The sequence below is a fragment of the Rattus norvegicus genome, chromosome 1 (assembly GCF_036323735.1).
Source record: "Rattus norvegicus strain BN/NHsdMcwi chromosome 1, GRCr8, whole genome shotgun sequence".
Lineage (NCBI taxonomy): Eukaryota > Metazoa > Chordata > Mammalia > Rodentia > Muridae > Rattus > Rattus norvegicus.
Genome location: NC_086019.1, coordinates 106,518,260 through 106,542,303, shown reverse-complemented (window position 1 = coordinate 106,542,303; position 24,044 = coordinate 106,518,260). Strand labels below are relative to the sequence as shown.

General features: G+C 45.1%; 1 protein-coding gene and 1 long non-coding RNA gene across 7 annotated transcripts; one reads left to right on the top strand and one right to left on the bottom strand.

The window, feature by feature from the left end:
* Positions 1–2,654: 2,654 nt before the first annotated feature.
* Positions 2,655–20,164, bottom strand: Ldhc (lactate dehydrogenase C). 5 transcript variants are annotated; one of them, XM_039109646.2, is made up of 8 exons: positions 20,030–20,164; positions 18,720–18,852; positions 14,070–14,187; positions 10,120–10,293; positions 7,378–7,551; positions 4,700–4,817; positions 3,998–4,121; positions 2,655–2,888 (listed from the first exon to the last, which is right to left on the bottom strand). In XM_039109646.2, exons 1-8 carry the CDS (start codon positions 20,062–20,064, stop codon positions 2,724–2,726), a joined length of 1,041 nt encoding a protein of 346 aa, XP_038965574.2. In that variant the 5' UTR covers positions 20,065–20,164; the 3' UTR covers positions 2,655–2,723. The 5 variants fall into 5 exon arrangements, with proteins under 5 accessions (XP_038965574.2, XP_008757566.1, NP_058962.2 ...); XM_008759344.4 differs by lacking the exon at positions 20,030–20,164 and adding an exon at positions 19,417–19,553; NM_017266.2 differs by lacking the exon at positions 20,030–20,164 and adding an exon at positions 19,214–19,309.
* On the top strand, positions 19,731–22,327 carry LOC120099812 (uncharacterized). 2 transcript variants are annotated; one of them, XR_005499060.2, is made up of 3 exons: positions 19,731–19,879; positions 22,003–22,100; positions 22,200–22,327. It is a non-coding gene; the product is annotated as an uncharacterized LOC120099812 (long non-coding RNA). The 2 variants fall into 2 exon arrangements; XR_010060036.1 differs by lacking the exon at positions 19,731–19,879 and having other exon boundaries at positions 20,300–22,100.
* The last annotated feature ends 1,717 nt before the right edge of the window (positions 22,328–24,044 follow it).

Genomic DNA, 24,044 nt, shown 5'->3' with positions numbered 1-24,044 from the left:
TTCTTAGCCCAAGATCACCAGCCCAGGGTGACAACACCCACACTTGGCAAGATCTTCCCCATCAATCACTAAAAATATTCCACAGGCTTCCTACAGCCTGATTTTATGGTGGCATTTTCTCAGTTGCAGTTTCCTCTCTCAGATGACTCTTAGCTTGTGCCAAGTTGACATAAAATGTGCCAGCACAATTGACTTTTATCAACTTGACACAAGCACATTATTCCGTAACATAATTTCTTGTTCATCCCTAAGTTCATAGATTAGTAAATATCAAACTATAAAACATTACAGACTTTTAAGGCCCACAGTCTTTGAAATTCAAACATTCAGTCTCTTTAAAACTCAGAAATCTCGGGCTGGAGAGATGGCTCAGCAGTTAAGAGCACCCGACTGCTCTTCCAGAGGTCATGAGTTCAATTCCCAGCAACCACACGGTGGCTCACAACCATCTGTAAAGAGATCTGATGCCCTCTTCTGGTGTATCTGAAGACAGCTACAGTGTACTTATATATAATAAATAAATAAATTAAAAAAAAAAAAAACTCAGAAATCTCTTTAAAAGTTCAAAGTCTCTCAACTATGAGCTCCTGTAAAATCAAAACAACTTACTTCGAGAGGGAATGACTAATACAAATCCAGGGGTGCCCACACCCACGTCAGTCACTAAGACACAGGCGTTTTCTCAATTGCAGTTCCCTCAGCTCACTCTAGAGCAGGGGTTTTCAGCTTTCCAACGTCCCACCCCTTTAATACAGTTCCTTATGTTGCAGTAACCACCCCAGCCATACAAATATTTTTAATTGCATTTTTTATTTATTTCAAATGTTATCCCATTTCCCAGTTTCCCCTTCAGAAACCCGCTATCCCACCCCACCCCTTCTTCTATGAGGTGCTTCCTCACCCACCCACTCCCTCCCACCTCCCTGCCTCGACATAATATTTTCATTGCTACTTCAGAACTGTAGTTTTGCTACTGTTATGAATCTTAATGTTTTCTGATGTTCTTAGGTGAGTCCTGGGAAAGGATTTTTCCACCCCAGAGTAGTCTCAGACCACACATTGAGAACCACTGCTCAAGCTTATGTCAAACCGACATAAAAATAGCCAGCACAAGGAGTGAGTGCGCTGCTCCGGCAGGGGAGCAGTCGATTCCCAGCATCCGCGTCCAGCAGCTCACAACCATCCATCGCTCAACTCCTGGGAAACAATGTTAAAACATTTTCTCCAGTAAAGCCAATCCTTGTTGTAGCTAAGATTTTAATTAGAAAAGAACTCAATTATTCTCCCCCTTTTCATTCTCTCCATGCATGAGGGAGTTGGCCAGAAGAGGGCCTTCAGTTCCCCAGAACTAGAGTTAAAGAGCCAGTTGTGAACCACGGCAACAGCTGGGAACCAACCCAGGTGCTCTGGAGAGCCGAACCATCTCTGAAACCCAGGCCTCCTTTTTAACCACCATTGTTGCTGCACGTAGGTACAGATGGATAAGCACAGTACAATCTGACAAGTCACTTGTACACGGGGCTTAGGGCTGACCATTTGATTTTAGATAACCAATTGGTCTCATCCCAAAGTGAGTGTCTAATTTGGTGATCAGAAGGACTTTTTAAGTGGCTAGAGAAATGGTTCAGCACTTGAGTACTAGCTGCTCTTACAGAGAGCGGAGTTCTGGTCCCAGCACTTACATCAGGTGGCTCACAGTTTCCTGTAACTTTAGCTCCAGAGGATTTATCGGCCTTGTTTCTTCAGATACATACATGCTGAACCAACCATCTCCCTCTGCCTCCAAGGTACCAACAGGACCACACCCAGCCCCATCCCACTTCCAAAGGTTGCATCTGCTTTGTTCCTGATATTTTAAGCTTTATTATTAGTGTCATGTTTCACCTGCATGTCTGCCTGGAACTCAGGGAGTACAGAAGGTGTCAGATCCCTGAAACTGGAGTTATAGCCAGTGTGAGAGATGTAAACAACCAGAAACCTCTGGAAAAGCAGCAAGTGCCCTTAACCACTGAGCCATCATCTCTAGCCCCTTGATGTATGGTATCATATGTTTAGTAAAGAGGATACAGGGCTGGAGAGATGGCTCAGTGGTTAAGAGCACCTGACTGCTCTTCCAGAGGTCATGAGTTCAATTCCCAGCAACCACATGGTGGCTTACAACCATCTGTAAAGAGATCTGATGCCCTCTTCTGATGTGTCTGAAGACAGCTACAGTGTACTTATATATAATAAATGAATAAATTTTTAAAAAAAGGATGCAGACATGATTACTAATGAAGCAATGCAGGTGTTAGCACTGAAATAGAGAATACCATGAGCCTCAGAACCAGAAGTATTTCCTGTTTTGTGAGAACTTCAGTGTTGCAATGAGTTGTCACATGTAAACTTGAGAGCTACTCACTCAGTGGTTCCTCAGAAATGAAATTTTGCCCTGTGCAAACTAGACTATGTCTCCAGAAAGACACAGAAAGGATTATAAAAAGGCAGCTATTCTAGCTGGGCCTGGTGGTACTTGACTTTAATCTAGCACTGGGTGGGGCTAGCACATTTCTATTTGAGGTCAGCCAAGGCTATATAGTAAGACCCTGTCTCAAAAAAGGGGGGGAAGGGGAGAGATGCCTTTGGCATTAATCTTTCTAACCTTGAGACTGGTGTTTTAGGTTTCCAAACTTTTATTGAATTTATGAATGATGGTGGTTATCAAACAGTCGAAGGTGCAGACTTTATAATTGCAGATCTTTCTGGATGTTCCAGAGTATGTCGCAACTCTTCTTAAAAAGAGCTTCCTCCTCGGTGTTCATGTTGACTTTCACAAGGTCTGTGATGCCACTTTGTCCCAAGACACACGGGATACTGAGGAAGATTTCTTCCTTTATCCCATATAAGCCCTGAAACACAGTCAGATCATTGGTTCCCTGGCCAGCGCACAAGGAAGCTCTAGAATAAAAACGTGTGAAAAAGACTATGGTGCCAAGCAGAACTGTGCACAAGACATAGTAATCTTTGGGAGAATGAGATCTTTGTCCTGGACCATGTGGATGATCAGTGACAAGAAGAATGTGCCAGAAGCCTTTAAAGGACTAGGGAAAGGCAAAATGTCCTTCATCCCTCAATAGACCATCTTGATGTCTAAAGGGAAGGAAGTGATGCTGTCTTTGTGTGACCTTTTTATCTGGTGAAGGACTGAGAGCGAGCAGTGAGGGAAGGTAGATGGTCACCAGGGAGCCTCTTCTTACACCGTTGACAGAGGGCACCACAGAGTTTGGACGCCAGTTGCTACAGCTGGCTTCTCAAGCCTCCACATGTGAAACCCCAGAGGCGGAACTCAGGGCTACTCTAGCACACCCAGCGGAGTATGTGAGAATATGACTGGGATGTATTCCTGCCCTTCTGTACTCCTAAACTGCCACCTTTCCCGGAGTTCCACCCTAGGACTCACAGTCTGACAGACATGGGAGATGTGTAGCCACCTCTTAGGAGGGTACATCCTGTTACCACACTGATTAAGCTGTGGAACTCTGGCCAGCAGCCCAACATTCTTACACCTCCCATAACCAAAGCCAAGGCCACAGAGACAGCTGTGAGACACTTAGTCTGGCAACCTAGATACATCTGGTGTAAGCCAGCATCTGCTGTCCTATACCACCCACACCTCCACCCCTACCCTGGAGGATAAAAATGTCCAATGAACTCTTTCCTTCTCCCGGCCCCTTCCCACTCAGCCCTATGTGGCTGAGGCTGGGACCATGGATGGCAATGGAAGAGCTTTGACTATAGACAGATCAGGTATGAGCACAGAGGGCCAGAGAAGGTTTCTAGACTCTTGACAGTGCATCATATGTGCCCAGAGTTTCTTGCTCCCTGCAACTTTCCTGGAAGCACATTCTTTTCCTATATTTGTTCTGCAGTGAACTCAGTCATCTGTCTCATTTCTGAAATTACTTTACGCTCAACCTCACCGATGACCAGGCATGATAAATACTTCCTCAACACATACCTTAACCAGCGTAGTAACAGCATGCACCCTCTTAAGATTCTTCAAGATTGATGCAGCGATATCAGTCACAGACAGCGCAATGGCCCAAGAGGTATAGCCCTTCAGGTTAAGGACCTCATAGCCACTGCAGTTGCAAAGGGAAAAAAAAATCAAATTCATGAGATGTCAACCCAGGGCCTGTGGGAGAGCAGCCAGTGTACTTAACCACTGAACATCTTAACATCTCTCCAACCACTTCCAAGACTGTTTTTCTGTGTAGCCCTGCCCTCCTGGAACTCTCTGTAGACCAGGCTGGCCTTGAAGAAATGATCTCGAGGAGATCCACCTGCCTCTGCTTCCCGAGTGCAGAGGTTAAAGGTGTGAGCCTCCACCACTGCCTTGCTCAAGATGAATTTTTTTTCTTATTGGATATTTTTTTATTTACATTTCAAATGTTATTCCCTTTCCCAGTTTCCCGGACATAAGCCCTCTAACCCATCTCCCTCCCCTTCGATAAGGGTGTTCCCCTCCCCCATCTGTCCCCCCTTCCCACCCTCAAGAAGTATTCTTTTTTTTTTTTTTTTTTTTTGAGCTGGGGACCGAACCCAGGGCTTTGTGTTTCCTAGGTAAGCGCTCTACCACTGAGCTAAATCCCCAGCCCCTCAAGAAGTATTCTTAATACTGATTATTAGGGCATTAAAAAAATCGCATAAGTACTATTACCCATCCACCACCTGCTTGTGAACGGTTTTCCACTGTTCCTTATCGGAGTCGGATCCTATTGCTGGGTTCAGTGACTTCAGAGTTACGCCAGCAATGTTCACACCACTCCATATGGGCACTGAAAAAGAGAAAAACAACAAAACTCTCCCCATAAGCTCCTCTTGCCAAAACTGAGTCAGTTACTGTGACTTCAGGGCTGGGGCGTTTTGTTGGGGATGAGGCAGGGGTGGAAGATTCTGTTTTGTTTCTGTTCTTTTGAGAAAGGTCTCAGCCACCTTCAAATTCATGTCTTCCTGACCTTGCCCCAAGTGCTGGGTGACAAGCATGTGTTAGACACTTAGTTAACGGTTGGTTGACAGGTTTTCTTTTAATTTAAGACAGTGTCATGTAACTCTGGCTGGCCTCAACTCAGTGTATAACCAAAGATGTCCTCAAATTCCTGTTCCTTCTGCCTCCATTTGCACCCCCTATCCCCAAATTGTTAGATTTTAGGCATACATCACCACTCCTGGTTTTGGTTGGTTGAGAGTACTGAACGTTCTATGTACCTGAGGATGTCTGTGAACGCCTCCTGATCTTCCTGCCTCACAATCCTAAGTGCTGGCACTACAAGTGTTCACTACCACACATGGGTGGATTTTTGGTTTGGATTTTAATGTTAAGATACTATCTGACATCATATATAAAAACAAGGTATTAGAGTTATTTTTGTTTAAGATTTAATTATTTTTGTGCTTTTCATTAAGTGCCTATGTGTGTCTGTATGTGGTTATGTAACAGAAGTTCAGGGCCCTGAAGAGTGTGTTAGATCCTCTGAAACTGGAATCACAGATGACAATGACCAGTGCTCTTAGCTGCTGTGCCATCTCTCCAGCCCCTAAAATAAGTTTTAAATGGACAGGAAGGGAAATTACAAGAAACAATATTAAAAAACACATAGTTCAACTATTTATAACTATGGTACAGAAAGCATTTTAAAGCAATATACAAAATGCAGATGCTACAAAGAAAAGGATTGCTAACAAACATGCCATCAATTAGAGGAGAAAGAGTTGCACCTTCCCCACAGCAGCCGAGCTGGGGGGCAATGTGTACGCTCTAATGTCAACCATCTCTAAGGAATGGGATGAAATCCAAATACCTTCATATAAACAAGAGCACATACACAGACACTCCCAGTCATATAAACAAGAGCACATACACAGACATTCCCAGTCATGTGACATGAGCACGTACAGAGACATTCCCAGTCATGTGACAAGAGCACGTACACAGACATTCCCAGTCATATAACAAGAGCACGTACACAGACATTCCCAGTCATGTGACAAGAGCACGTACACAGGCATTCCCAGTCATGTGACAAGAGCACATACACAGGCATTCCCAGTCAAGCAGGCTATGCACATTATCGGGCAATGGAAGAGCACCAGGTTCAGGGAGAGACCCTGACTCAAAATATAAGGTGGAAAGTGATATAGAAAGATGATGGGAGGGGGGCTGGAGAGATGGCTCAGCGGTTAAGAGCACTGACTGCTCTTCCAGAGGTCCTGAGTTCAGTTCCCAGCGACCACATGGTGGCTCACAACCATCTGTAATGGGATCTGATGCCCTCTTCTGGTGTGTCTGAAGACAGCTTATATATATTATATATATATTATATATATATACACACACACACACATATATGTGTATGTGTGTGTCTGTGTGTACATGTGTATGTATATATGTATGTGTGTATATATATTTTTTTAAATATTCTGGATGGGGTGGGGAAAAACAAAAACCTGACATGAGAAATTAGAGAATGAAGGTTATGATACTGGGGAAGGGAGGAGAAAATAGAGGGTCAAGGGGCAGTACACACCTCTGAGTGAAGAGAAGCAAGTGCTAGCTCTGGTGCAGAGTGAGCAGACTGTCCTTAGCAATTAAGTGCTCTTAGCCTGGGTACTGAGTTTAGCAGATAGAATACTTGGGAAGGAGCGGCAGAAGGAGCAAACTTCAAGGTCATTCTCAGCAATAGAGCAAGGTTCAGGAGTCCTTGTCCTTTGTGGACGAGTGTGGTCTCTGGCTGGAGAGCTGGCTTAGTGGTTTACAACAGATACTGGCCTTCCAGAGGACCAGCATTCAGCTCCCAGCACCTACAGCAGCTCCCAGCACCTACAGCAGCTCCCAGCACCTACAGCAGCTCCCAGCACCTACAGCAGGCATCTCACAGCCACCAGTAACTGCAGTTCCAGGGGGTTAGAACACCTCTGGCCTCTACTGGCATCAGGTACACATCCCTTCGCAGAAACACCAGAGTACACGATTTAAAATAAGTTTTAAAGTATCACCTACCTCAGACTGGCCAGGTTTCACTATTCTTACTACAGAGAAATGATGGGTTTTCAAGGTGACCAAAAAGCTGGTAACACTGATTTGATCACTATGTCACATGCAAATGCATCAAGTCACCTCAGCATCCTCTCCATCTATGCATAATTATGCAGCAATACATTTTGTCCTTGTTTCAGACAGGGTATTGTTTTGTAGCCCAGGCTGGTCTAAAAAGACATACACCCACAAAAATGATAAAAAGAAAGTTGGGCAGCTCAATTGGCAGAGACCACCTTGTGAAGAAGAGCACTGCTGCAGGCCAGGACACCTCGTTCACACAGCAGCCAGGCCCCACTTACCACTGGAGTCCCCATGTTCTCCAAGAACCCAGCCATGGCAGCTCGAAGGGTTGACACCCAGCTTCTCTCCAATCAGGTAACGGAAACGAGCGGAGTCTAGGTTACAGCCACTTCCAATCACACTGCTTACAGGGAGGCCACTTATCTTCCAAACCACGTATGTCAAAATATCGACTAGGAAGAACAATGTCAAACAGTGTTTTTACAGTTAAGTTGGTTTTTACGTTAAATCATTGACCAACAGAATCTTAAAGCATATTCTGAGATACTCAATGGTCTTTCCTGAAAATACAATAATGGGTCGGTTCTACCTTTTTAACCTCCTGGATTTCGCCTTTGTGTTGACACAGCCTCACCTAAGCTAACATATTTCCTAGAATTACATGTGGACACAGCTGGGGTGGTCTGCACGTGTATGGGCAATAACAGTCATGACAATTTGGATGTTGAAGTTCTATGCAAGTGGGCAGTGATGATTAAGCCACAGCCACGAGCTGATTACCGAAGACGTGCCAGGCCCAGGGAAGGAGGGAGGCAAACAGGAAAGATTGGGAGATCATTTTGGGTTTTAGGTATTTGAAGAAAATTCTGTCTAGACGTTAACTGACCAAATAAATGCACTGAAAACCCCTGTGCCTTATAAAAGACTCATGAAATTCAGGAAGCAACTCAAGAAGCAACAACAGACCTTGGAGGTGAGGAGGATTTGATTTGCGAATGATTTCGGGGAGGGCTGGAGGCACAGCTTAGCCCGTAGCTCTCCCAGAGGACCCAGCTTTGACTCTCAGCACTCAGATAACTTACAACCATCGGATTCCAGGCTTAGAGGGCTCAGCACCCCTCTCGACAGAGGTTCCAGCCATGCATGTAGCACACAGACATACATGCACACAAAATACCCATACAAATTTAAAAAAAAAAAATAAAAGATTAACAGAGTTAGGAAATGTGTGACAATAGCCATGGTGTCAGCACATATTATCTGGCCAGATTTATTTTCAAAAATGATGACACTGGAGCTAAACTTTCCTTTTTAAGATTTATTATATGTAGCTGTCTTCAGACACACCAGAAGGGGGCATCAGAGCTCATTACAGATGGTTGTGAGCCACCATGTGGTTGCTGGGATTTGAACTCAGGACCTCTGGAAGAGCAGTCAGTGCTCTTAACCACTGAGCCATCTCTCTGGCCCAGAGATAAACTTTTGAAAGGCTGACAAGAGCAGGGTTGGTAAATACCAGGGACATAGTGCTGGTAGCAATGTCAAAGGCACTACACAGGACTTTGAAAATCTGTGTGCAGCTTCTAACAGAGCCAAACATCATTGTGTAGTCCCTAGCCCTCTTGTGCTTTCCTGCCCCCATCCCTGACACCAAAGAAAGGAAGTTGTATGATCACACAATGCTTACACATGAATATTCACCTTCTCCTTAAAACTTCAGCAATGGGCTGCAGAGGCAGATCAGTGTTTAAGAGCATGTATGGCTCTTACAGAGGACCCCAGCTTGGTTCCAAGCACCCACATGATGGCTCACAACTGTCTGTAACTGAAGTTCCAAGACACCTTACACCTCTTCTGGCCTCCCTGAGTACCAGGCAACCATGTAGCCATGCATGCATGTAGGCAAAACATTCACACACATAAAATAAACCAACATTTTTTTTTCTTTTTTCCGGAGCTGGGGACCGAACCCAGGGCCTTGCGCTTCCTAGGCAAGCGCTCTACCACTGAGCTAAATCCCCAACCCCGAACCAACATTTTTTTAAGATTTATTTTATTTATATGAGTACATACTGTAGCTGTCAAACTACAGTATGTACTGTAGAAGAGGGCATTGGATCCCATTGCAGATGGTTGTGAGCCACTGTGTGGTTGCTAGGATTTGAACTTAGGATCTCTGGAAAAGCAGTCAGTGCTCTTAACCGCTGAGCCATCTCTCCAGCCCAGGAAAATAGTATTTGAAAGGTTTAAAGAGGACTGCAGAGATGGCTCGGTGGGTAGAATTAGATGGGCTTATGTGGTTGAAGTCATCATGTAAGTGCTGGGAATCAAACCTGCGTCTTCTGGAAGAGCAGCCAGTGGTCTTAACTGCTGAGCCACCTCTCCAGCTCTTTACAAAACAGCGAGCAAGAGGACCTAGGTTGAGATCTCTAGTAGTCATGTAAAAAGCAAGACATGATAGGTACATCTACAACCCTAGGTCTAGTAAGGGTCAGGGTATGCAGAGACAGATTGACCTAAGAACTTAATGGTCAGCAGTCTAGCCAAAATCGCAAGCTCCAGGTTCAGTGGGAGATGCTGGAGAGCAGTGGAGGAAGACACCAACCTCTGTGCATGCACATGCTCATCACATCACATACATGTAGAAACAAACAGGAGAGTCCAGCGATACAAAGGAGCAAATCCCAGACATATCCCAGACATAGGTGAATCTGAAATAGTTACATTACAGAGGGGACTGGGTAGAAACGTTTGTCTCACTACTGGTTTTGGTTTTGGTTTGTTTCTGAAGTTCCAGAAAATGAGTCAAGTGGTAGGATGAGAGATGAACTACAAATGAGCACACAGCCCTTCAGAGGTGACAGAGATGTTCTTGACCTTACTGGGATAGCACCATGATGGCATCTATCAAAATGGATGGCATGACAGACCTTTTAGCTTATTACCCAGAAGTACAACCTTAATCGGGTATATAGTAGAACACTATGAGCCAATCATTCAGAAAGGGCAAGGGACCTCACCTGGGTTTGTGACAATCATTATTTTACAGTCCGGACTGTTTTGGATTACGCCGGGAACGATGGCTTTCATGATAGTGACATTACGTTGGAGCAGGGCAAGACGAGATTCTCCACTCACCATTCTTGCACCAGCAGTGATAATAACCAGTTTGGAGTTGGCAGATACACTGTAATCTAAGAAAGAAACAGTGTTTCCATTAGGACCTGCCACCCTTTGCACCTTGGCTCTATAAGCGTCTGCCCCATGCTGCTGGGTTTGAAGTATTCACCTCCATATCCTGGATTTGCAAACAGACTCCACACGCAGTAGCATCTTACAGAAGTCAAACAAGGCTTGTTGCCACTTGCCAGCTTTCACATGGCTGCCTTTCATGCTCTGCCCTTCAACCCACATTTCTAGTCAGAAAGATCCGGGGCAAGAAACTCAATAGCTCTCCGGCTTCTGGTGTTTTGCATTTTGGTGTTGCTGGAAAGTGAACCCATGGCAGACCCCAACACTCTGGCTTTTCGGAACACCCAAACGAATTAGAGGCTTACTGCTGATAATTTCCATGACTGTTTTAGGAATCTAATGGCAAGATTTACTAATAATAATTTCTAATTATTATAAAGAACCATAATTTATTTGATATTACTAATAAATTAGGTCTTAATTCACACAAGAAAATAAACTACTTATACTTACTAAGGGTAATTATCAGTCTGGAAATTATTTTACTATATCCAACCGAATGACACAATGTTTAACATAATTAAACATTATTTTTTGATTAGCAATTCCTCTAAGCACCTCTTAAGACATACCATTCATATTCTTTTGTGTGTGCCCATATGTGTTTGTGTTTGTGTATGTGTGTATATCTGTTTGTGTGTATATATGGGGGGTGCCATGCTGCCATGGAATTCATGTGGAAGTTAGAGAAGAACTTGGGAGAGTCAATATGCTCACTCTAACATATGGGTCCCTGAAATTGGACTCAGAGTGTCAGGCTCTGTGGTAAAAACATTTACCACGCTTTTAAAACAAACAAAACCACCATAACAAAAACAGGAACCCAGGGCTACAGAGATGATTCAGCAGTTAAAAGCACTTATACACACAAACACACACATATACAAACACACATACACACATATGGGCACAAACATAAATAAGAATATGAATGGTGTGCCTAAGAGGTGCTTAAAGAAAAAGTATCTAATAATGTCTAATTATGCTAAACAAACATTGTGTCATTGGATTGGCTGCTCTCTCATAGCTCCTCAGTTCCATTCCCAGCAACTACATGGTGGTTCACAACCATCTATAGTGAGATCTAATGTCTCTTCTAGCATGCAGATAGAGAACTCATGTACAGAAAATAAACACCCCCCCAAAAGAAAAAACACATATACAAAACAAATAAACAAGCAAAAAACACTTACTGCTCTTCAAAATAAATCCAAGTTCAGTTCTCAGCACCCACAACTGCTGGCTCCCTAACTTCAGATCCAGGGGATTCCATGCCTTTGGTCTCTGCAGTTATGAGCACATAACTACATGTAGACACATATACACATACATTTTTATTGGATTTTTTTAAAACTTACCTTTCAAATGTTATTCCCTTTCCCAGTTTCCCATCCATAAACCCTCTATCCCATTCCCCCTAACCCCTTTTTCTATGAGGGTGTTCCCCCACCCATCCACCCACTCTTTCCTGCCTCCCTGCCCTGACATTATCCTATACTGGGGGGTCCAGCCTTAGCAGAACCAAGGGCTTCTCCTCCCATTGGTGCCCAACAAGGCCATCCTCTGCTACATATGCAGCTGGAGCCATGGGTCTGTCCATGTGTACTCTGAGGGTAGTGGTTTAGTCCCTGGGAGCTCTGGTTGATTGGCATTGTTGTTCTTATGGGGTTGCAAACCCCTTCAGCTCCTTCAATCCTTTCTCAAACTCCTCCAATGGGGACCCCATTCTTAGTTCAATGGTTTGCTGCTAGCATCCGCCTCTGTATTTGTCATGCTCTGGCTGAGTCACTCAGGAGACAGCTATATCAGGCTCCTGTCAGCATGCACTTCTTGGCATCACACACATCATTTTTAGGAATAATAAAAATCGACTGGGTTTGCTGATGCACACCTTTAGTACCAGCACTTGGGAGGCAGGGGCAGGCAGCTCTCTGTAGAGTTTGAGGCTAACCTGGTTTACATAGTTCCAGGATACCCAAGACTATGTAGAAAGACCCTCAAAAAATAGTAGGGGGGTTGGGGATTTAGCTCAGTGGTAGAGCGCTTGCCTAGGAAGCGCAAGGCCCTGGGTTCGATCCCCAGCTCCGAAAAAAAGAACCAAAAAAAATAGTAGTAGTAGTAGTAGTAGTAGTAATAATAATAATAATATAGATTAGATAGACAGACAGACAGACAGACAGACAGATAGGCGGGCAGACAAATCAGCAAATTGGTAACATTTACATGTTTTGGGACAATATGAAATGCTTATAGTACCTCTTAAGGACACTTTTAAATTAAGTGACTATCTTGAGTGCTAATCAATTTATGCATTTACTATTTTATGTGTTTAAGTGTTTTTCCATGCATGTACGTTGTTTACCATATGTGTGTAGTGCCCTCAGAGTCTGGAAAGAGGACATTGGATCTCTTGATACTGGAATTACATACAGTCACCATGTGGGTTGTGGAAAGCAAACACAGGTCCTCTAAAAGAGAAGTAAGATTGTATTGTTCTGTCTTCCAAATATCTCCTAATTGTAATTTAATGTTCTTTTTAAAAATAAGTAAGTAAATGAATAAATTAAAAGTAAGTAAGGCTTGCCAAGTGTGATAGCACATGCCTTTAGTCCCAGAACTCGGGAGGTGAAGGACGGTATGTCTGTGTGTAGGTCAGCCTGACCTACACAGTAAGTTCCAGGACAGCCAGGGCTACCCAGAGAGACTATTTCAAAGGAAAAATGATTATTAAGCCTTTACTCTGGGTTTGATGGCATACACCTTTAATCCCAGCAGTGGGGAGGCAGAAGCTGGCACATTTGTGAGCTCCAGGCCAGCCATAGCCATAGTGAAAGAGTCAGGGGGCTGGGGATTTAGCTCAGTGGTAGAGCGCTTACCTAGGAAGCGCAAGGCCCTGGGTTCGGTCCCCAGCTCCGAAAAAAAGAACCAAAAAAAAAAAAAAAAAAAAAGAGTCAGAGTTGGGGTCAATATAAGGCCAGTGGGAAATTCCACCACAGACCTCCAAGCACAGGGCCCCTCCCTTCTAGGAAGAAAAAAAAGCTGGTTTAGTTCCTGGAACAGCTGCAAGCCAAACTATCACACAAAGCTACCTGCGACTCCCAACTGACCCCCTTGGGAAGTCCCAGACAGTACACTGACCACAAATCAATCTGAAGGTTGCTTCACCCCACCAATAGTTACCGTTGTTCAAATTCTGCTCCAATTGTTTGAATTTTGCCCCAGTTGTTTACAAGGTATATAACTCCCTGTTAAGAGCCTGCTCAGGGTCATCTCCCCCTTGAAGTGGGACTGCCCCAACATGTTGGAATGATTAAATTCCTCTTGCTTTTTCATTGATCACTGCCTCCGTGAGTCTCATTCAAGAGGTCCTGGAAGAGGTTCAATTCGGACCTCATAGTAGTAAGATTCTATCTCAAAATAAGTTGAACAGAATGAGTATCTAAATTATATGTCCTAATGACAGTGATGTTTTAAATTATATACGGATTAAAGTCAATTTGGTAAAAATGATTGCCTATTCTGTATTTTGAGACAGGTCTTATGTAACCCTGGATGGCCTCAAACTCAGAATGTAGCTGAGGCTGGCCTAAACCCCTTATCTTTCTCCCACTTCTCCCACCCAAGTGTTGAGATTACAAAGTGTCCAAATAGTTACTCATGATGAAAGCAATCCTTTTCACAAAGCTCTGGAAGTCATGTCATAAAAACTAAAGTTCACCTTTTCCAAAGACGATTTTTGGAGTGCTGAGGAAAAGGCTGCCATGCAGAAGATCCAGTGCCTCTCCCTTCAGTTTGTTCTCATCAGCATCAACAAGGGCAAGTTCATCAGCCAGACCCTGAAACACATAACAGTTATGAGTACCATGTTCCAAACTCTGAGAATAAGAAGGGTTTGGGGGCTGAGGGTGGAGCTTGGCTGGCAAAGGGCCTGCCCTTTGTGTGAGGCTTTGAGTCTGATCCCAAACACTGAAAGAGAATACATTTTGTATCTTGTTGGGTTTTGTTTTGTTTGTTTTGCAAGACAGGGTTTCTCTGTGAAGCGCTGGCTGTCCTGGAACTCACTCTGTAGACAAGACTGGCCTAGAACTCAGAGATAGCCTGGCTCTGCAGTCACCACCACCACATCCCTCTGCCACCCAGGTGCATCTCAAATTCACGATTCCCTACCACAGCCTCCCAGGTGCTAGGATTACAGATTAATTAGCAGCATACCTGCCTTTATTCTAATTCCACTAGAATTTTTGTCATAACCACAGATTGTAAGACTATTAAAAATGCATCCTCAGTCAGGTATGCTTTTACTCCTAGCACTAGGGAGGCAGATCTCTGAGTTTAAGGCCAGCCAGTTCCAAGACAACCACAGACATTATGATGAGATCCTGTCTTGAAAAAAAAATGAAAAAATTCATTCTCGGGGCTGGAGAGATGGCTTAGTGGTTAAGAGCACTGACTGCTCTTCTAGAGGTCCTGGGTTCAATTCCTAGCAACCACACTGCAGTTCACAGCTGTCTGGAGCTTCTGGAATCGGACACCCTCACACAAATATACATGCAGACAAAATAGCAATGCAAATAAACTAAAGAGAAATGCATTCTCTTGGATTCCAGTGACGACATCCTAATAACTCAGTGTGAAGAATAAATCCCTATTTTTATTCATTACTTCTCTCCAGAGCAGGTACCGTGTGTCTCTTCTGGAAACTGACACAGAGATGTCCTTCTGTACCTGAGGGGATGGGTTCTAGAACCTCCAAGGCTCTTAGATGACATGGTAGATCATTTGCACATAACCACCCACATCTTGTACACTTTCAAGGAAATCATAGTAAAACAGAAATGTTATGTAAACAGTTGATACACTGCATTGCTTTTACCTTTACAGTTGTTTTATGTGTGTGGGTGCTCTGTCTGCATTTAAGTCAATGCACCCTTGCCTGGTGCCCACTGAGGCCAGAAAAGGACAGCAAATCCCCTGGGACTGGAGTGTGTGGGCTGGGAATTGGACCTGGGTTCTCTAAGAGTGTAGCTAATGCTCTTAACTGCTGACCCACATCTCTCCAGGACCTAGTATACTGCATTGTTTACAGAATGACAATAAGTCTTTGTATGTTCAGAATGCACAGGTTTTAAATTCCCAACTCATAGTTGGTTAAATATACAGGTGTAGAATCTGCGTACACAAAGGGACAAGTGTATTCTAACAGTGACTAAACTGTGTTGTACAGGAATGGGAAGAAGAAAAGAAACTTCACACAGGGATAGACTGTGCCTACAAATTCACGTTTACATCTCTGTGTCTACCTGGGTCTGGTCAGCAAATCAGAAATCACTTTAAGCTTTCCAACTGAGAATTTAAGAAACAGCTTGAGAGGGTGGAAGGATACAAAGAGAATATTGCAGATATGTCTGAACCAACCACCTCTATAGGCTAGAAGAACACAGGAGGGGAAAGAAGGGAGAGATGAAGCCAAAACCAGGAGTCCCTAAAGAAGCTGGAGGCTTGAAGTGACCTATAAAATGGGCACAGGTGGAGTAGCAGTTGCTGGAACCAGTGGCTGTAGTGGAGGGGTGACCTAGGCTCTCCTCCTGCCTCTCAGATTATGTCTAATGTTACCTGAACCTATCAACATACAAACTGCAAAAGCTGCATTTCAAGTAAGAGCAAATCTTTAGGAGTTTGTTACATACATGTGTGGTTTTGCTCTGCTTACTAGGGTGACCTCAAGCTTGCTACGTAGCTGAGGGTGATGACCTCCTGGTCCTCCTATCTCTACCTTCTGAGTGCTGGGATCACGGAACCAGGTGGATTCCGTTTTACTGATCAAACCCAGGGCCTTTCGATTGGTAGCCAAGTACCCTCCAGCCCAGGTAGATTAGCCGTTTTGCTTGGTCACTGTGTTAAAATGGGGTCTCGCTAAATAGTGTGACTGGTCTCAAACTTGTAATTCTCCTGTCTCAGCCATTTATCATGGTGCCTGAAAAGATTGCTTGCTTTTTTTTCAAGTTAAAAAAAAATGCTGGGGGTTGGGGACTTAGCTCAGTGGTAGAGCGCTTGCCTAGCAAGCGCAAGGCCCTGGGTTCGGTCCCCAGCTCTGAAAAAAAGGGAAAAAAAAGAAAAGAAAAAAATGCTGTATTTTAAGCACTTAAAAAAAAAAAAACGTAGGGCTGGAGAGATGGCTCAGCAGTTAAGAGCGCTGACTGCTTTTCCAGAGGTCCTGAGTTCAAATCCCAACATGGTGGATCACAACCATCTGTAATGGGATCTGATGCCCTCTTCTGGTGTATCTGAAGACAGCTACAGTATACTTTTATATAATAAATCTTTAAAAAAATTTTTTAATTAGACAATTTCTTTTTTTCTTTTTTATTTATTATGTATACATCATACAGCTTTCTGCCTGCAGGCCAGAAGAGGGCACAGGATCTGATTAGAGATGGTTGTGAGCCACCATGTGGTTGGCTGGGAATTGAACTCAGGACCTCTGGAAGAGCAGTCAGTGCTCTTAACCTGAGTCATCTCTCCAGCCTCAAATTAGACAATTTCATCCTCAGCCTCAGCCTGTCATGGCTGAGCATCCCAGATCATTTCTCCTGAGAAGGCCAGAATGGCCACAGTGCAGGAAACAGCAAGCGGTCTTGGGAAAGTCCTGGTGACCACTTTGTCCTATATGGAGCACAAGAGCAAGCTGTGTTTCTCCCACTGCTAAATTCACCCAAGGAGTGTGTGTGTGTGTGCGTGTGTGTGTGTGTGTGTGTGTGTGTGTGTGCGCGCGCGCGCGCGCGCGCGCGTGCGTGCATGCTCATGTGTGTGTTTAAAAACAGCTCTGGATACACAGATGTCACTCACCATACTTTTCCTTACTAAGGGTTTCAGACAGGGGCTTGTGTAGTTCTAGCTGGCTTCAAACTAGCAATCCTGTTTCTACTTCTCAGATGCTAGCTAGAATAGGTCTTTGTTTTGATTTACAAGACAAGGTTTCTCTGTGTAGCCCTGGCTCTTCTGGAACATCCTTCGTAACCCAGGCTGGCTTAGAACTCAGGGGATCTGCCTGCCTCTCCCTCCAGAGTGCTGGGATTAAAGGTTTGTACCACCGCATGCATGCAGTGCTTACAGAGGTCAGAAGAGCATCTGACACCCTGGAAGCGCAGTGCAGGAGTTTCTGAGCTGCTGATTGAGTGTGACAAGCAGACCCAGGTCTCCTGAAAGAGCACAAGTGTTCCACAAGTGCTAAGAGAGACCATCTCCTGCAACAGGTGGGGTTGGGTTGGGAAGTAGGACCCATTTAAGATGCAGAATAGAACCTGAAGTTTTCTGTCTCCTCAGATAATTTTTTTTTAATTTTTTTAATTTTATTTTTTAAGACAATTTTTTAAGTTTATTTATTTTATGTGAGCACACTGTCACTGTCTTCAGACACACCAGAAGAGGGCATCAGATCCCATTACAGATGGTTGTGAGCCACCATGTGGTTGCTGGGAACTGAACTCAGGACCTCTGGGAGAGCAGTCAGCGCTCTTAACCACTGAGCCATCTCTCCAGCCCTAGATAGATTTTTAATCTCCTCCTCCTCGTCCCCCTCCTCCCCTCCTCTCCCCTTCCCCGTCCCCCTACCTCCTCTTCACCTCCACCTTTGAGGCATGTGGTGTTTCCAGCTCCTCAGCTTTTGGGCTCTGAAATTGAGCTGGCTCTGCTTCCTACCTCCCTCTGCAAGTTTCCAATCAGGATCTAAGTGAGTGTCTGCGCTCAGTTGGCCAGGGTTGGAATCCCAGGACTCAGGCAAGCTGCTCAGCTGGGGTCACATTGTAAGCCCGAAATGCCTGCCTGTCTCTATCTCTATATATCTGTCTCTGGACCTATCTCTCTGCCTCTCTCTGCCTGTCTGTTTCTATCTGTCTCTGCCTCTATCTCTCTGTCTCTCTGCCTGTATCAGTCTGTTTCTGCCTGTCTCTGTCTCCTGTCTCTCTCTCTGTCTCTGGTTCTATCTGTATGTCTCTGTCTGTCTCTGTCTACCTCTGTCTCCTCTGTCTCTCTGTCTCTCCCTGCTCTCCTTTCTCTCCCCTTTTTACCATTTCTTTTCTCCCTCTCCTCCCCTCCCACACCTTTCCCTCCTCTCCTCCTCTCCTTTCTGAACTCTGGTCAAGAATTTCACATAGCCCTGCCTGGCCTCAAATTTGATCTGTAGTTGCAGATGATCTTGAATTCCAGACCCTCTTGGCCTCCACCTACCAAGTACTAAGATGACAGACCCGTGCCGACCACCAGACCCGTGCCAACAACCACACGTAGCCAACACTTAAATTTGTCAACACCACAGGTTTTACACATTTCCACTGATGGTTATTTCTTGCCAGAAGGCTTTATTGCTTACCTTCAGTAAAATACTAATGGCACACGCCATGCCCACATTTCCAACTCCGACCACAGTGATCTTACACCGGGATTGTTTTTCATCTGGAGCTAGGTTCTGAATTAGCTGCTCCTTGACAGTGGACATGTTGAGCCTGCAGAGTAGAAGAAAACATCAGTGAATACCCACCCCATAGTCAAGACATTAAACAACTTTTTTGGTAGAGAACAGAGTTAAGGAAGGGTTTCATGCTGTATCTAGGACTAGCCTCCTGCCTCCTGCCTCAGCCACTCAAGAGTGCTGGAATTACAGGTCTGTGCCACCATACCTGTCTAGGAGTTACTTCTCCAGTTCCCAGAGCACAGGAGCCAGGGAACCAGGGAAGCGAAACTGTTCCCTAGCTAGAGTATGGGAGTGAAGTGAAGCCCCAAGGAGGCAAAGGATGACTTGTGGCCACAGGCCCCTCCCTCCCTTTAGGCTCCTCCCTCCCTGCCCATGGGCCTACAAAAGCTTTCCTTCACAGGTGGATGAAGGCACTGCCCACTTCCTCAAAGGATGTCGAAAACACACCCCGCAGCAGTTAAGAAACAAGGATGACCGTTAGGCCCAGGAGCCAACAGTTGTAACAGACAAGGAACGTCACAAAGCCTACTTCAGCACGCAAGCCCGGGCCCCTACCCAGTCAGGTACCCTGATGCGTGCACCTTCAGGACTTTACCTCATGTTTTAGGAAACGGACTCTAGAAGGTTTCCAAGGCCTCTACTGGAAGATGTGTAGGCACTGAGACCACGCAAATGGCAGTGAGTTAGGCAAGCGCCCCTTTAAAGGCCCGAACATTAACTGGGCTGCTTTTCCCCTGTGAGGAAATGCAGAGTTTGAGGAGCATACCTTACATCTGTTTGTAGGCACTGAGAGTTGGGGGCGCGGGGAGATCTGTCTGTCTGTTTGCTTGCTTTTGTTTTGTTTTGCTTTCGACACAGGGTTTCTCTATGTCGACTTGGCCGCCCTGGAACTCATTCTGTAGCCCAGGTTGGTCTCGAACTCAAAAAAGAGATCCGCCTGCCGCCACCACCTAGCTGTTTGTAGACATTTACATAACTACTCGTTTCGAGAGATGACTTCTTCAGTAAAGAGCTCGCGATGCAAGCATGAGGGCTTGAGTTGGATCCCCAGAACAAAGGTAATAGCTGAAAGTGGCTACTTAGTAATCTATGGCTGTGGCCGAGACAGAGCCTCCCTGTGGCTCCCTAGACAGCCATCTTAGCGTTAATTAATGAGTGTCTTTGTCCCAAAAATCTAGGTGGATGACATCTTAGGGGTGGAACAATACCTGATTTCCTCTGGCCTCCATGTCCACATGTGCATGTATGCACCCGCGCGCACGCGCGCGCACACACACACACACACACACTCACTGTGTTAGGGTTCTCTAAAGCAGTGGTTCTTAACCTGTGGGTGGCTACCCCGGGCGGGGGGCATCGCATATTAGATTATTTACACTACAACTCTTAACAGTCGCAAACTTAGTTATGAAGTAACAAAATAATTTTTATGCTCTGCCACGGCGGGAGCAATCCCTACTCTGAAACCAAAGCTTTTGGGCCTTCAGCACTCAGGTCTCAGGAATAAGGAGCAGAGAGTTTCCTGCTGAGTCACTAGGGGTGATGGAGAGTGGATTCACTCCTTTTCCATCCCTTAATTCCTGGATCTGTGGGTCCCAGCTATGGGACAAACTGCCATGTATGGATATTGATTCAAACATACGTTGGGGATTTAGCTCAGTGGTAGAGCGCTGCTTGCCTAGCAAGCGCAAGACCCTGGGTTTGGTCCCCAACTCAAAAAAAAAAAAAAAAAAAAAAAAAAACATACTCCCTTCTGGAGAACCCTCCCCAGCCCTCCAGGCGGCTGCCACCTAGCCAGCACTGTGACGGTGTCTTCAAAGAGCCAGTGCACTCAAAACAGGATGTGTGCTTTAGGAACATGCTAGACTAGTGGGGCCCATGAGCGTGGTGGGCCCCCTGTTGCACTTCTCTGCCTGAGAAGTGGGTGTCTTGATCTGAAGCAGTGACCCTGGACATGGCATTCTCTAAGTCCGTCATGGTTTTGGCAGAAGCATTATGTGCAGGAAAGGCAAATCCATGACTAAGGTAACCTCCTCCAGAAGGACAAAGTGTCCTTTCCATGAAGAATGGGGTTGTGTGGTGCAGTCAATCTGCAGCTTGGTGCACGGTGACTCCAGAGAATGGTGCTATACGAGGGGACTCAGTGTTGGCCTCTGCTGCTGACAGATCTGGCACTCGGCAGTAGCTACGTTAGCCATAGTGAGTAGAAATCTATGTTGTCGAGCCCAGGCACAACCCCATCCCATCCCTGCTACAATCTGACTTGGTGGGTCAGATAATATCCAGTTCATGACAGGCGGTCATGGTAACTTAGTGGCCTATTGCTAAACTTCAGTTTCCAGGAATGCTTAGTAACAGGCCTGACACTCTTTCTTAAAGGAAAACAGTAGTCTGCAGATGATGGGAGAGCCTTGCTCCAAAATCCCAAAGGTCTCCACTGTGATCTACCTCCTGTAGCCTGCCAAAGGCTCCCAACAACATCTCTATCACCCGCTACACCCCACATACCCTGGGGTCTGCTGGATCAAATGTTTCTAAAGGTAGAACAGCTTGTACGGCGGCCTGGACCTGTGAGTTTTCTTGTTCCAGGGCCCACACAAAGCTAGCAGCTTTCTGAGTCACGTGGTATAGGGGCCAGAGTAACACACACATGAGGAATGTGCTGCTTCCAGAATCCAAAGAGGCCCCCTGAAGGTTGCACTTCTCTCTTGGTGGGAGGGGGCCAGGTGCAGTAACTTACCCTTCACCGTGGGAGCAGTATCTCTGTATGCTCCACACCCCGACTCCTAGAGATTTTACTGAGGTAGAAGGCCCTTGGATTTGGATTGGATTTATTTCCTATTTTGTTTTTAAAGAATTGTTTATGTATATGAGTACACTGTAGCTGTCCTCAGGCACACCAGAAGAGGGCATTGGATCTCATTACAGATGGTTGTGAGCCACCATGTGGTTGCTGCTCAGGACCTCTGGAAGAGCAGTCAGTGCTCTTAATCACTGAGCCATCTCTCCAGCCCCCTGTTTCCCATATATTTTAATGGTTGCTACCTCCGATCACTTGATCCAATCAGTATAATGTCATCAATATAGTGGACCAATGTGACATTTTATGGAAGAGACAGGTAATAAAGATCCCTTTGGGGAATGGAGAGTTGGCTCAAAGGAGGACTTGTTGCTTTTGCAGAGAACCTGTGTTTGTTCTGTGTGTGGGACTCCAAAAGAGAGTGTTGGATCCTGTGATAGTTTGCATATGCTTGACCCAGGGAATAGCACTATTAGAAGGTATGGCCTTGTTGGAGGAAATGTGTCACTGTGGGGTGGGCTTAGGGACCTGCCTCCTAGCTGCCTGAGGGTGCTAGATCTGTTCCTGGCTTCCTTCAGATGAAGATGTAGAACTCTCAGCTCCTCCTGCACCATGGCTGTCTGGACACTGCCATGCTCCTGCCTTGATAATGAACTGAGCCTCTGAACCTGTAAGCCAGCCCCAATTAAATGTTGTCCTTATAAGAGTTGCTTGGTCATGGTATCTGTTCACAGCAGTAAAACCCTAACTAAGACAGATCCCCTGGACCTAAAATTACAGGAGTGTTTGTGTCTGTGTGTATACTTACAGATATATGGGCACAAACTTCCATACCAGTACATGGGGTGGGAATTAAACCTGGGTCCTCTGAAAGAGTACTCTCTCAAAACTAGCCTGCAACTCAGTGTCGACATGTTCTGGTCCACACAACAAAGTTATAGACCACCATTAAGTACAAGGGCAAATAAGAGTCCTTGTTCTAATTCAAGCCAGCAACTGAGAGCAGGCTCCTGCCACAGAGAACTACTCTTAGCCCACAAGTTGGGAAAGGTAGGGTTTATAAAGCCAAACCACAACTACATCATACCGGTATGGGCCAAGAGGTCTTTTTCCTTTTTGTTCCTTCTGTTGTTTTTGTTTTGTTTTGTTATCTAATTAATTATTTCAGGGTCTTTCCCCCATAATCCTGGTTTGTAGCACAAACCAGCAGTACAACTTCTAGGGCAGGTATCTTAGCTTTCTTTTGCTGTGATACACACTTTGACCAAAAGCAGTTTGGGGTGGAAGCTGTATTGGCTTACACATCCATTTCCTAGTTCTTCATCCAGTAAATTGCCATAGGAACTTAAAGCAGAAGCCTAGAGGCAAGAACTGAAGAAAAGGCCTTGGGCCTTTGCTCCCTATAGCTTGCTAACCTGGTTTCTTAAAACATTCCAGAATTACCTGCCCAGGGGTGACACCACCCACAGGGAGCTGACCCTCCCGCATCAATTACACATAAAGGAAATGAACTGTAGACTTGCCTCCAGGCCAATATCCGGGTGGTTTCTTGAGTTCCTCTCACAGTTGACTAGCTTGTGTCAAGTTGACCTAAAAGTATCCAGGAGGCCTAGGGAAGGGTTGGTTACAAAGAACCCCAGGACAACTAAAGAAATTGAGTGAGCTAGGGCTCTGAGTTTGGCAATTGTGTTTGGACAACCTGGAGAAACCAGTTCTCTTTTAACTATGTGGGCTCTGGGGATTGGACTCAGGTCATTTGGTTGCAAACACCTTTACAAGCTGAGCCTTCTCACCGGGCCCTGTTTAGAAGTCTTCAGCACCGTGCGTCTACCCTCTTCGCAATGGAGTTTTGCAGCTGATGGTCAACTGGTAAGTTTTCACATTGATTTATAAAATGCCTACGTGAGTGTGGGACATCATAGTTAAGATTCTCTGAATCCCTTGTACTTAAGACAAATACCATGGATAATGGAAATGGACTAACCAAAAAAATATCTAGTTACACAACTAGTGTAAATTCATACCTAATAGCTGCTCATTCAATATTCAGTCAGCTCCTAATCATGGTCACCTGCTGCTCCCAGCAGTTTAGAGCACTGACTCTTCTCCCAGAGGTCCTGAGTTCAATCCCCAACACCCACAACCATCCTAACTACCGTTCCAGGGGATGGACCTACATACAGATAAACACCCTACACATTAACACCCCCCAAAAAAAACCACAGTACCCTTGGTCACTTGTCTCAGAGCTTATTTCCCAAGAACTGGAGTGTCCTTACTGCTTTACAGCTTTACCTCTATGTATAGCTTACATGAATGTGCAGAAAGTTTACTCAGAGCTGTCTTCCTAAATAGTATCCAGTTTAACATTCTGAGACATGGTCTCTCACGGTGACGGTGGTTTGAATAAAGATGGCCCCCAG

What these genes read in the sequence shown, in the direction of transcription:
- Ldhc (XM_039109646.2), bottom strand. Translation starts at nt 20,064, where the DNA reads ATGCACATGTGGACATGGAGGCCAGAGGAAATCAG. An exon ending in TGGAGGCCAGAGGAAATCAG is followed by an intron (nt 18,853 to 20,029) that starts GTATTGTTCCAC and finishes TCTACTCTGCAG; the next exon opens with GCTCAACATGTCCACTGTCA. An exon ending in AGAACATGGGGACTCCAGTG is followed by an intron (nt 4,818 to 7,377) that starts GTAAGTGGGGCC and finishes TCTCTTTTTCAG; the next exon opens with TGCCCATATGGAGTGGTGTG.